General features: G+C 43.0%; 1 protein-coding gene and 1 non-coding gene across 2 annotated transcripts; both read right to left on the bottom strand.

Annotated features, from left to right (window-relative positions):
* Positions 1-2,052: 2,052 nt before the first annotated feature.
* On the bottom strand, positions 2,053-2,124 carry trnae-cuc. Its single transcript has one exon. It is a non-coding gene; the product is annotated as a tRNA-Glu (tRNA).
* Positions 2,125-2,797: 673 nt separating this feature from the next.
* On the bottom strand, positions 2,798-5,034 carry LOC119011473 (golgin subfamily A member 6-like protein 6). Its single transcript, XM_037084631.1, has 2 exons — positions 3,180-5,034; positions 2,798-3,076 (listed from the first exon to the last, which is right to left on the bottom strand). Exon 1 carries the CDS (start codon positions 5,003-5,005, stop codon positions 3,584-3,586), a length of 1,422 nt encoding a protein of 473 aa, XP_036940526.1. The 5' UTR covers positions 5,006-5,034; the 3' UTR covers positions 2,798-3,076; positions 3,180-3,583.
* Between the last annotated feature and the right edge of the window lie 7,650 nt (positions 5,035-12,684).

Below are 12,684 nucleotides of genomic sequence, written 5' to 3'. Positions count from 1 at the left end.
TATTCTGGAGGGAGTGACCGGGTGCTCCCACGCCACAGAGCAGGAGCCCAGCTTCTCCCAGTGTGTAGCCTTGATTCCTGGTTGTATCTGTTTTGACTTCTGTGTGTCTCTTTGTCCCTTTGACACCCTCCCTGCAGCAGACCGCCAAAATAAGAGCATCTGTGGCATGTTTTGTGAGTGTGTGTAGAAGAAGTTATGCAGCGCCCGAGGCATCTCTGAAAGGTCTCTGATAAACCCTGACTGTCTGACTGCCTCTGTTGTTTTCTGAGATTCACAGAAACACACACACACACACACATACACACACACACACTCATAAACACACAGCTACTGCTGAATGGTATTCAGCCCGTCCAATCTGAAGCTACTTGATGAACAGTGATTGCGATATCGTGATTAAGTGATTACTAACTTCTTACCAATTCTCTATCTCTCTCTCTCTCACACACACACACACACACACACACACACACACACACAGGGCTCTACTCCTCTCAGACTGGTGACACACCTCATCGAACTGTGGTCTGTGATAATTGGTGCTGACACGTGTGTGTTTGTGTGCCTCTGAGTGTGTGCCCGCATTCACCAGCGTGTGTGTGTGTGTGTGTGTGTGTGTGTGTGTGTGTGTGTGTGTGTGTGTGTGTGTGTCACTGTCTGTGTGGCAGCGGCGTGCCTTCACAGCGTGTGGTGGTGGTCTGGTTTCCGCTCACAGGGTTGTGAAGTGGCCTGATGAAAGCTCACACATGGTGGCGGTGAGACGGGCCTGATCTCCTGTCAGGACCACAGCGCTGCAACAGCTGGACTGAACCCACCGCAGATGTTCATCAGTGACAAGATAGTGAGCACTGGTCGTTTTTTAATGTCTGGATACAAAACCATAGTCACACTTTATTAGCAGCCACACTGCCCTCAGAACAGAAGGTCTTTCAAGGAAGATAGATAAAACATCTCCTGCTTTTAGTTTGTCATCCAGCCTTTCTGCAAATAAAATCTGTTGACTCCAAGCCTAACCAGAAGTGACCTCGATGACATCATCGCAGAGGTGAAGACATTGCCGTTTGATACCATCAGCAGGCGAGTCAACGTTGACATTTTCACGCCTGACACTCACTGGCTTCCAATATCGTTTCTCATTCCCCGTATGCAGATGTTCCCATACGGTGCACAAGAGGTCACTGGATGGTTTGATGAGTATGAGAATGTAGTGAATCCTGCGCGGTGGCATTTCAGAGTCACCTGATCTCAATTTAAAGGAGACATATGATGCTTTTCTGTATTTGTTCCCTTTGCGTCAGTGTTTTATATCCAGCGTGTTCTTGTGCATGTTAAAGATCTCAAAAAGTTACAAAGTTTCCCTCATCAAAATCACGTTTGTGTTCAGCAAGATATACTTCACTGATGAATACAGATGTTTGGCTATAAACTGACTATATTGCGGTTGCTTGACTTAAAGTCACCTTATAATACACAATTACTGCACATAAGAATATCTACAACTTATAAAGTTACAGTTAGAATACTTTGTGCAGTTTCCACAGTCGGCCTGTAAAGATGGATGAGTGAGTTGATGAGACGTTTAATGTCCTCGACAACCTCTGTAGTCTCATTTAGACACTAGTTAGCAACCACCGTGTTTTCAGACACGTAAGCTCTTTACAGTTAAATTGTGGCACATTTAATGACTTATTTTAATGCCGTAGAATAAAACAGATTAATATCTTATATCTGTGGTGGCCACAGACATTATTTAGTGCATTTAACCAATAAAATACATTTTTAAAAAACTTGTAGACTTTGAGAGGAGAGAACCGGTTGTTGATTTCGGTGTTTTAGGACTACAAACTGCATGAAGGTTATAATTTTCAGTTACTGTTTCAGATATTGTGAGATTTATTAGGAGTACATATAAATGAAACAGCAGCAAAGCAACATTTGCAAAAAAAGGCAAAACTGGCTGCCTTCAAACTGAAAAAAAGAAGGAAAAGGTATTTTTCTTTTTATTATCATTTTTTAGCCTTTTATGGCTTTGCTGACGGGACCAAAACACTTTTCCCTGACCGGGAATCGAACCCGGGCTGCGGCGGTGAGAGCGCCGAATCCTAACCACTAGACCACCAGGGAGCAAATTTTCATCAGAAAGACTCAATTACGCTTTGTGTGTCACATTATCTCTCATCTACTTTTTATTTAAAGATGTAACAATGTTAAAATTGAAGAAACATGTAAAAGCACATTAATATTCGCCCGAGCTCTCCACCACACTCTGAGACTGCTTCTGGATTTACATCATGTACTTAAATGTAGTAATTTACCCGTTTTAAAGGGATATTCCGGTGTAAGTTTAATCCATAGTCTAAACCACTGTGAAACTGTGTTAGACTCCCTCTCGAGAAATCAAGTTAACAGACTGCTAATTCACGGAGTTTAATCAACCTCAGAAACGGCCTCACAACAACAACATGCTGCAGGAAAGGATCCAAATGTACACCACCACCAAAAAGCCACAAATAATGCTCAGATCAGCACCAAACTTCAGCAACAGTACAAACAGGCTCTCAGTACGTAGTCGGGGGCATTAAAACTTCACTAGCTTCGCTGGATTTCTACTGAAAAGCTGATAAAATTTACCGCTCTTCTGCAGCAGCTTCCTGTTGACAGGAAGTCCCGTCTAGTCGATTACCGAGTGCAGTAGAGTTCCACGGCTCATGGATGAAAATGTATTTCCATGACTCCACGGAAAAGCTCAAATGTGTCTTACCCTGCCAGTTTATAACAGTTATTTTCGAGAGCGGACAGGGACAACAACAGAATTGAGCATTTTCTAACTGCATTTGGTAATCGTCATGTCGGGACTTCCCCGAACCAGAAGCTGATGGGGAAGAGTTGAAATCTTTAGCTTCACAGTAGAAACCCAGCTAAGCTAGCGGAGGTTAGATGCCACCGACTTTGTGCTGAGACCCTGTTTGTCCTGTTGCTGGAGTCTGGTGATGTCCTGAGCATCATTTGTGACTTCTTGGTGGCGGTTTACATCTGGATCCATTTACCGCAGTGTATGGTTGTCGTGCAGTCGTTTCTGAGGTTGAAAAAACTCCGTAAATTAGCGGTCTGCTAACTCGATCTCGCGAGAGTGAGTCTAACACAGTTTTACAGTAGTTTAGACCATGGATTAAACTTACATTGGAACATCCCTTTAAAACTGGTCCATTACTACATTTATTCCCGCTGTTGGTTTCAGCTGAAACACAGCGAGAGATGGAATAAAAGATGTAATAAAAATCAGTTTGTCAAACCGCTAGTGCTACAAAGTTCAGCTGTACATAAACTTCTGCCCTCAACATCAACAACCTTTCCCTGAAAATCTCCCATAGCTAAATGGGAGAATACAGGGCAGATTGTGCGATGTTGTGCAGATGTTGTCATGCAGCCTGAACTGATGGAACTTTTTTGTTATTATTGAAGAATTTCTTCCTCAATGAAGGTGGGCGAACCGGAGCACCCGGGGAAAACCCAAAGTAGCACAGGGTTGACAAATGTGTGTGTGTTTTCAGCAAGACTCCAGTGTTGAGTGTGGATTTGGGCTCTAGAAGAGCTTTCGGAACCACTTCTTCTTTTTCTTCTTCTTGTTGATGAGATCTTCCAGTTGGGCCTTCATGGAGCTTTTTGTCTCACCCCACTCCTCCTCCTTGACCTGTAGGGTCTTCTTAAGATCTTCTGAGGTCTGAATGAGGGAGGTCTTTAGCTCCTGCCACTCAATTTGATGGTCCTGCAGTTCCTGCTCAGCACTTCTCAGAGCAGATAAAAGGGCGTCGTTCTCGTGCTTCTGCTTGTCCAACTGATCGGCAAGCAGAGCTGCAGCTTCGTCCTGCTTCTTCCTTTCCTCCAGAAGGGAGGATTTCTCCTGCCGCCAGCAGAGCCGCTCGGTCACCAGCAGGTCCTCGGCCTTTTTCAAGGCAAATGCGACCTTCCTGGTTTCTGCTTTGTGTTCGTCAGTCTGGAGACGATGGTAAGTCTGGGTTCTTTCTGCGGCTTTCTTAGCATCTTCCTTTTGTTTTTGAAGAGCTTCCGTTTTCTTGCCCAGCCTCTCCTGCAGCTTCTGAACTTGAGATTTCTGAAATACAAGATCGGCCTCCAGCTGTTCGGCTTTCGAGCGAGCCACAAACACTTCTGCGTCTTTGTCAAAGAGCTGCACCTCCAGGCTTTGAACAGCTATCTTGGTGCTGTGTTCAGCCAATGTTTGCAGCTGCTTTGCAGCGTGGACTTCTAATTCCATCGCTTTTACTTCCTCCTTGAGGTTTTTATTCTCAACCTCAACTTTCTCCAACTTGTCCTGAACATCCTTGGTCTTCGCAATCTGATCCTCAAGGTCATCGGTGGCTATCTTCAGTGTCTCGGCGGCTTTGGCCCGCAGTGAGTCCACATATCTAGCCTCCTCCACCATCTTCAAAGCACTATGCTCTCGCATCGATTGGATTCTCTCCTCAAGGCGCTTGCTGTAAGACTTCTGTGCATCAAGATCATCCAGAGTGAGAGACAGTTTCTTACATAGAATTTGGACCTGTGATGTCAATTCCTCGGTGTCCGTCCTGGACTGGATATTAGACTGGGCCTTAGTAAGCTGGTCTTTCAGGGCACAAATCTCTTTCTCCATCAGCTCTTTCTCATGGCTCCAGGTTTTCTGTCCTCTGAGCTGATCAAGGATATTAGTCACAGCATCCTCCTTGACTTCCAAATTGACTCTGCCCTCAGTTACAGCTTGGGTGAGCTTCACCCTGCTGTCTCCGAGCTCACGCCTCATGTTTCTCTGAAGGCCAAGCAGAGCAAATTCGTCCACCACGGGGTTGTTATCCATGTCTCCGAAAGGTTTCTCCAGCGGGACCTCTGTGTTTTCGATCCGCTGGTCTCTCTTTCTTCTCCTCTCCTTCACATACTCTCTCCTCTCTTCTCTCTCTCTTCCGCGCATATCTGCGTGGTTTCTCTCCTCACTTCTCTCTTGACGATCCATTGCTAACAGCAGTAACGATGTCAATGAAACAAGCCGAGGTGAAAGCACCTGTAATCTTTCTACACGTCTCCCAACATTCTAGAATGTTCACTTCATGAAGATCAGAGCAGAAGAGGCCCAGAATGTTCAGTACATGAAGATCAAAGCAGAAGAGGCCCAGAATGTTCTGATCTTCTTGCTGTTGCTATGGCAACAATGACCAAGTTTGTTTACTAAACTCTTTTTATTTCATTTGTACAATTGTATTTATCTAATTCATTTAAATCCATGTTCGAGCTTTTTTTTTAAATATAGTGTTATTTGTATAATTGTATTTATCTAATTCATTTAAAGATGGATGTTAGCTTGGAGACCTAAAGTACACAAAATAAACAAAGCAGAAACATCCGAAAGTTTCCAGCCATCATGTTAAACTATAAATCGTTAAATGTTAAAGGTTACAGCTGTAAATGACAGCAGAAATAAACAAGTGTGCTGATTTTAACAAATCTCCGCGACGTAAATCAACTGAGAGTCGACCAGAAGTGGCTGGTGTTGTCGTACTGTGGTGATCGGGTCTATTGGATACCAGCTGTTTGAATACATGAATGAAATGAGTCCAAATGTGGACCCACCTTTTTAATCCTTACTAGCCTGCCTGAAGTTTGGTGTAGAAAGTATCCCTTGAGAATTAATTTAATTAAAGTCTTAAAGAGACAGGAGCTGGAGCAGAGCGTCTCAGACAGAGGCCAGGGCAGTACGAGTCAACTGATTTTGTATTTTTCGAGCACCGAAGCTTGTAAATCCGTTCTAGTAGTGACCCAACATGAAATCACCAACCTGAAAATGAACAACAATCTGTCTCCTTTAAGACAATGCTCACTGTCATCATCCTCAAAACACTAATTAGAGGAAATAACATTTGAAAGAATTAAATTCATCCCTCCAGGAGAGTTTCAGAGACACCTTACTATGGCACTTTATTTGCGGTGTGTCCTTGACTTTGTTACCCGTCTGTACATTTGTGTAATTCAGTGATGTAGCATTTGAGGCCGATTTAACAGCTGTTTAATTCGCTCTGATCCCACCGTGATGAATGCTAATGTGAACGCTAGCCTAAGGGATCATTTTGAACTCAGTTCAGCGACAGTATGAGAGCATTATGAATTCATAAAAACACAGTACAGACACCCAACCAACTCTACCAGTGAATCATTTATATCATCAAGCTATTTTCTATTCTGGGACTAAACATACACGCTTGTTGTGTTTAAATTCACCACCCTCGCTTCTCACCTTTACAGAGACATCACCATCTGCAGCGACACACTCCACTGTACTCCCTCGTCTCCCAGCCTCCCAATATGCTGCTCAGGTCTCTCCATCGTTCTCCCACATTTCCTTACACCTCTCTCCCCTGTTCTTTCTCACCACTCTCCCCCATCCTTCTCCAGCCGCCCTCCCTCCCCGTCTGAAATGACTCATTACAATACAAGCATCCTTCTGAAATGCCCAAACTCACACACACACAGCTCTGAGCTTCATAACCGGTTTTTCTGTGGTCCAAACACTGTAACAGAGGCCATTGTGTTGGGTTAGGGTTAAGGGTCCTGTCTTAATGGGAGGACAGAGACGTAGATGAGCGACAGAAATCACAATTAAGTTTCCTGCTTTGACTGCGCTCCTTCCTACAGTCCATAGATATATTCAACAATCCCAACTGAACTCTGTGTGTGTGTGTGTGTGCATGTGTGCATGAGTGATTGAATGTACTGTTTAGTGTGGTGGACAAAAACAGAGGGAAGGAAGTTCTCTCTGTGGTGCCAAAAGGAAAAGTGGAATGATGGAGGAATTCTTCTGAAACAATCCTCACAAGCTCGAAGGTCCTCGTCAGAATCCACAAAGTGCCATTAAAAAAGTTCAGAGCAGCCAAATGTGTGTGTTTACGTGTGTGCATAGATATGTGTGTGTGTGTGTGTGTGTGTGTGTGTGTGTGTGTGTGTGTGTGTCTGTGTACGTCCTAATAATATATAGCTCTCTCACTGCCAAAGCTGGGCATTCATTCTGGTGGAAACAGTTTTGTTTTCCTGCCAGCCCTGAGTTATGGACAGTTTGGATGCACTGGAGTGTGTGTGTCTGTGTGTGTGTGTGTGTGTGTGTGTGTGTGTGTGTGCATTCCCCAGAGCAGAGATGCATTTGTTGCAAGGACCTTTTCACCTTGTCATGCTGATTATCACAGACATCATAATAATATAATTATATATTATATATTATATATTATATTTTAATTACGATATTTTGAATGTTTCGTGTTCGTGACATCAGCAAGTTATCATGCTAACAATGATAATGCTCCCCTGCTTGAAGCCATTTTCAACATCCCAGCTTTGGGATTAATTTGGACCGACTGCAAAGTACAGCTGAGGCCGATGGGAAGGTCATTTGAAGAGTGTAAGTTTGGGTATCGCCAGTTGTTACGCAACTCATCCTGCGGGGTCACGAATATCTGTATCAAATGTCACGATGATGTAGTTTCACATTTCACTTGCAGCTTCAAATTAAAGCCTCATGCTGCCGCTTGAGGAAAAGTCAGCAGGATTGATCCTCTGGGAACCACGAACTCTTGTCCAAATTTGAATGGCAGTCCATTCAAAAGAGGTTTTTCCTGGAATTAATGGTGAAAAATCTTTATTAGAATCAGCAAGTATTTTTAGTCTTTTTGTTCTCTGTGACATTCATGTTGTTTCAGCGCCACCTTGTTTTATTTTACACCCACACAGTACAGTCAGTCTTTTATTGTTTGCCACTGAGGCACTTTACTGGAGCAATTTAGAGTTTACTGTCTTTCTAAAAGAATGAGGAGAGCGATATTTACATTCCTGCCCATATTTTACCAGCCAGTCCAGGGACCATGTCCTCAAATTTCATACAGTACAGTGGAATTCACTGGAATCAGACACATTATCTTATAAAAGACAGTGAATATAATTATGTTCTAGCGCCTGCTGCCAACCTCAATCTGTCAGGAGAAAAGTGAATGTTTCTCTCTTTGCACCTCCCCGCAGGTTAGCTAACATCTCTTTGAAGCACACCTGCACTCACCAACACTGGGGCCCCTCCCATATCCACTGCCAGCTCATGTTACATCCTCTTGGGCAACACACACACACACACACACACACACACACCCTAATATACACACCCAATGCTTATTCAGTAGGAAATCATCCCGAGGGTGTTCCAGCACTGCCGGACAAGAGAAGACATCAATTACTTCTTATTGATTGTAATCAATACACTCATCAACAAGGATAAAGGATATGTTACAGCCTGCTCTCAGTGTGTGTGTGTGTGTGTGTGTGTGTCTTTATGTTTTAACCATGAGTATAAGTTCTACTGAGGAACAGGATCAATACTGTGCATAAGAGTTACCACATAGGAGAATGTAAATTAGACGTTTGTCCCCTGAATGTCACCGGAGTGCGAACTGATAGCCTTACTTCATCTCTGTTTTGCAGGACATTATACACTCTGCATCCTCGCCACACTCGCTGTATAGGTTCTCTGTTGTCCCTCCTGTCAGCTGAGAACCTGATACCTCATCGAGGACAGCTCCTCTAAAATAAGAGCATAGAAATCGTGATTTCTACGGGTTTCAGACTTGCAAGTGATGACAAGAATGCATAAAAATGCATTACACCAGGAAAATGTCTTTGTTTGATCAGTTTTATTTTGCCGTGTAACATGTATGTAATGTGTAATGTAATGATGAATGTTGACATGATTGATTCCAACAGTTAATTATGAAACTACAGTTATCTTAGTATAAAAAATGGAAACAGCTATCCTGGCGCGGTCCAAAGGTATAAGCATGGTCAATAATTATCATTCTGTAATTAATTTATCTGATCCACTCAACAGCTTAAGTATAACAGTATTTTAGGTGGATATTTTTTACCAACTTGCTTGCTGTATTCCCCAGGTTTTTTCTGCCTTCATGCTAAGCTAATCTCAGCTAAGCTAACTACCTGAATGAATGATGAATTATTTCATGGCTAGAGAGCAAATGTGTGTATTTTCAGAATACTGTTTCTTTAAGGCCACTTGAAAAAAATGTAAATGAGTCAAAAACATACAGTGACTACGAGCAAAAATACAGCAGAATTTTTCATTAGGATAACTTTTTTTTTTAATTATTTTTTTTTTTTGGCCTTTTCTGGCTTTATTGACAGTATAGCTGGAAGATCTATCTACAGCATTTGCTAACGTTAGCAGAAGATGGCACAAAACAGCAAGTTGTAGAGCAGCTCTACACTGCTGTGCTCTGTCATAATGGTGGTAATCAGAGAGCCTTTTATTTTCTGAAGTGGTGCTTGATGTAAACACTGCAAACCACACTGAAACCTAACCAGCTGACTGATCCTTTAGGGGAACTGGCTGTCGGTAATCTTCTCTGTCCTGTGATTTTTGTCGAAGGTATTCTTAGTTTCCAGCCGACAAACGTTTCATCGACATCTCTGTCAACGCACTTACAGGCTCACATAATCAGTGGCGCACAGGAAAAGTACAAGTGAATGTGTTGCAGTTGTGAAACAGCCTGAATTTGGAGTTCAATGTGATTATGAAACTGTGTGTGTGTGTGTGCGTTAATCAGTGTCCCAAGGCTACGTGTTTCTACAGCGTCATAAAGACACACACACACACACACACCCTACAACACAGCTCACTGCGCCACACCCTCATGAGTGTGCGTTTGTTTTCCCATAGTGTACCTGGAGCTGCAGCTTTAAGAACAAACACAGGGGCTGTGGCTCGGGCGAGTCCAGGCGCTGGACTTTTTGATATCTGTGTGTGTGTGTGTGTGTGTGTGTGTGTGTGTGTCAGAGAACATTGCTTTCCCTGTCATTCCTGTACTTGAGCACCCAAGGCAAGATTTTCTTCTCTTCTGCTGTCACAACACTGAACATGATTTACTTTACGCGGAGCACACACACAAACTCACTTCTCAATCCTGGGTGGAGATAATTGAGACAATATGCTCTGTTTATCAGGAAATGTTGTTTCGATTTGATTAAATATGAGTAAAGTCATGGAAATCACTGACTCTTTAAAACTAAGCAGCAGCTTATACTGCATGTATGTAACTGATGATTAACCGGCTGTGTTCTATTGAGCTCCTGAATCACAGTTAATCAACAATGATTCATTATTCAAATGACCAACAAGCCAGTTCAGACAACTGCATCTATCCAGTCACCTCATACTGGTTAATTCAACAGTCTGTACTCAAGTAGTTTATAAATATATACCATGTCAAGTGTTTGGATCTACTGTTTACTTTTGTTTTTCACTGTTAATTCAATTCCTGATCAGTTCCCTGATAGCTACGAATCATTTTGCGTGCCTTTGTCATGATGCATTACCCTTAAATCATGACTGGATGTCAATAGATCGATGTTGGCCTGCAGCCGCGGTGGGCTTTCCGTCTGTTTATGTGCAGACAAGATGTGTGACCTTTATTTCCCTGGAGGATTGTAGAGGAGAAGAAGAAGAAATTGGGGGGGATAATGAGGTGGACAGGTTGTGGTACGTATGTGTGATGTATGTTGAGGTTAGACGGTTGAAAAAATAAACATGAGCGCGATCAGGAACAGGTGAACAGTGGAGAGAGAAGGAGAGGAAGTGTCATTATGTCTGAGGTCCTTCTGTTGTCACTGTGTCAATAAGTCACCACACACACACATTCACACACTTTGGGCATGGAAGTTTACTGTGAGAGAGCCCAAGCCAAGGGCGAGCTGGGCGCACTCACCTCTACATGCTGCTGTTCTTATCAGCGATAAGGCTGATTCCTGTTTCTGACCCCGTGCAGACAGGGCCATAAATCACCAGCGATGGTCCAGCTGGCTGCTGCTCGTACCTGGAACTGGAACAACACAGGCCCAAACTGGAACAGGAAGAACAACACGGGTGCAAAAATAGAGTCGACGTGTGGATTGTCACATGATTCAGAGATTCCTCTACTTTGCAAGAAGGGATGTTTTTCGTAAGTCGATGTCATGCAAAAGAATGTTTTTGAAGTGTTCGGATACACGTCAAATGCAACTTATTTTCCAATCTCTAAATTTAAAAAGGTAATTTACTGTAAAAGATCCAGGGTAAACTTCTATTTTTTGTCCAGAGCTGATCCTCACTGGAGATCACAGAGCAGACAAGAGGCCAGTAGGAACCACATTCCTCCAGTGCCCTTTTCTCTGTCTGCGCTCCCCTCTTCCACCATTATTTGTGCCTTTTATACTGTATGTGGGCCGTTTCTTTCTCCCTCTCCCTCTCTGCCTGCCCTCTTTTCTCAGTGTGCAGACAAAGCCTGCGTTGTCTGCTGAAATGCTGCGTTGCGAGGACAGGCTTTGGGTCAGCGTCTCGTGGAATGCCTTGAAAACCATCTAGTGAGGGAGTGTGTTTCTGTGCCCAGTCTGGTCTCTGGAGTTCCTCAGGGAACTGTGACTCATCTAATGAGTCAATACAGAGCACACAGGCCCTGTGGTGATAACATGGGATGATCTGAGGGCGAGTGTAATTGTACATTTTTTTTTAACTGATTTCTAGCTTTGGGATTTCTGGGCTGTGGTTTGTAGAGGCCAGCTACTGTACTGCAAACACACTTGTTGCTGTATATCTTTATTTCATCTGTCTTTATCTCAGCCCCAGTTAGTTTTTGCTTCCGTTTCCATCCATCCGTCTCTCCCACTTGAAGTTACTTTATTGCTATTATTGTCTGGACGGATCCCCTGACACCTGGCAAAATTACAGAAATATTGACTGTGTGCTTGTCCTTGTTAACTCCAAGGATGACAGTAAACACAATTTACTTTGAGCCTGCAGATTGCACTCTCACATCATCGGGTATTTTGCCAATATTTTCCCTCTTGTGGGACTTAGGTTTTGTTTACGCCTGTTTCCATGGGAGTTTGACTGAAGTCTTTATTACAGTGTCATGATTACAGATCTACTGTCAGAAGCAGCCAGTGTGGCACAAAGCACTATTTTATGTCTACAAATGTGTTTTGAGAAAGCCTCAGGCGTCACTGAGCTGGTTAGATTATAGAATTGATTAGCTGCAAGCTAACAAGAGGCTAACAAGGCAGTTCAATTATACTTGACATTATATAATTTAGATCAATATGAGGCGAGATCAATATATGATGACACATTATAGACTTTAGCCAAAATTCGAATTCAAAACAAATATAGCTCAGCATGTCACTGGAGTTAGCGCTAATTGCTGCTAATTGTGGTGGCCGTTAGCTAGTTAGCTCAGTTAGCTCAGTTAGCCATGTAGCTAGCAGTCTGTCCTTTGAGTTTGGACAACCGGGAGGGGTTTGGGCTAGCTGGTTAGCATGTTTACTTCTGTATACTGTATATCGTCACAATTTTTGAATGTGTTTAACTAAAATGTTTCCACATTGCACCTTTGAAAGATTGAGTCAAGTTTCCGAGTTTTAGCGCCTGGTTAACTTTAATAGGGATAAAATAATTCAATCATGCAGCTCTTCTAGACTTCCCATGTTTTATTGGACTGAATGGCTGAAATTCTGACAGTGAAACGAGTCATTTCATGGTTGCAATAGTCAAAAAAATGTATCCGCCGTTTTACAGACCCTTCTTTCACCATGTTAGCTTCTGGGAACAAGTCATTTAGG

Source organism: Acanthopagrus latus, chromosome 21, assembly GCF_904848185.1.
Source record: "Acanthopagrus latus isolate v.2019 chromosome 21, fAcaLat1.1, whole genome shotgun sequence".
Lineage (NCBI taxonomy): Eukaryota > Metazoa > Chordata > Actinopteri > Spariformes > Sparidae > Acanthopagrus > Acanthopagrus latus.
Note: the sequence above shows the minus strand (reverse complement) of the source record. Positions and strands in the feature narration are given on the sequence as shown.

Coding starts and splice junctions, on each gene's coding strand:
- LOC119011473 (XM_037084631.1), bottom strand. CDS start 5,005: ATGGATCGTCAAGAGAGAAGTGAGGAGAGAAACCACGCAGATATGCGC.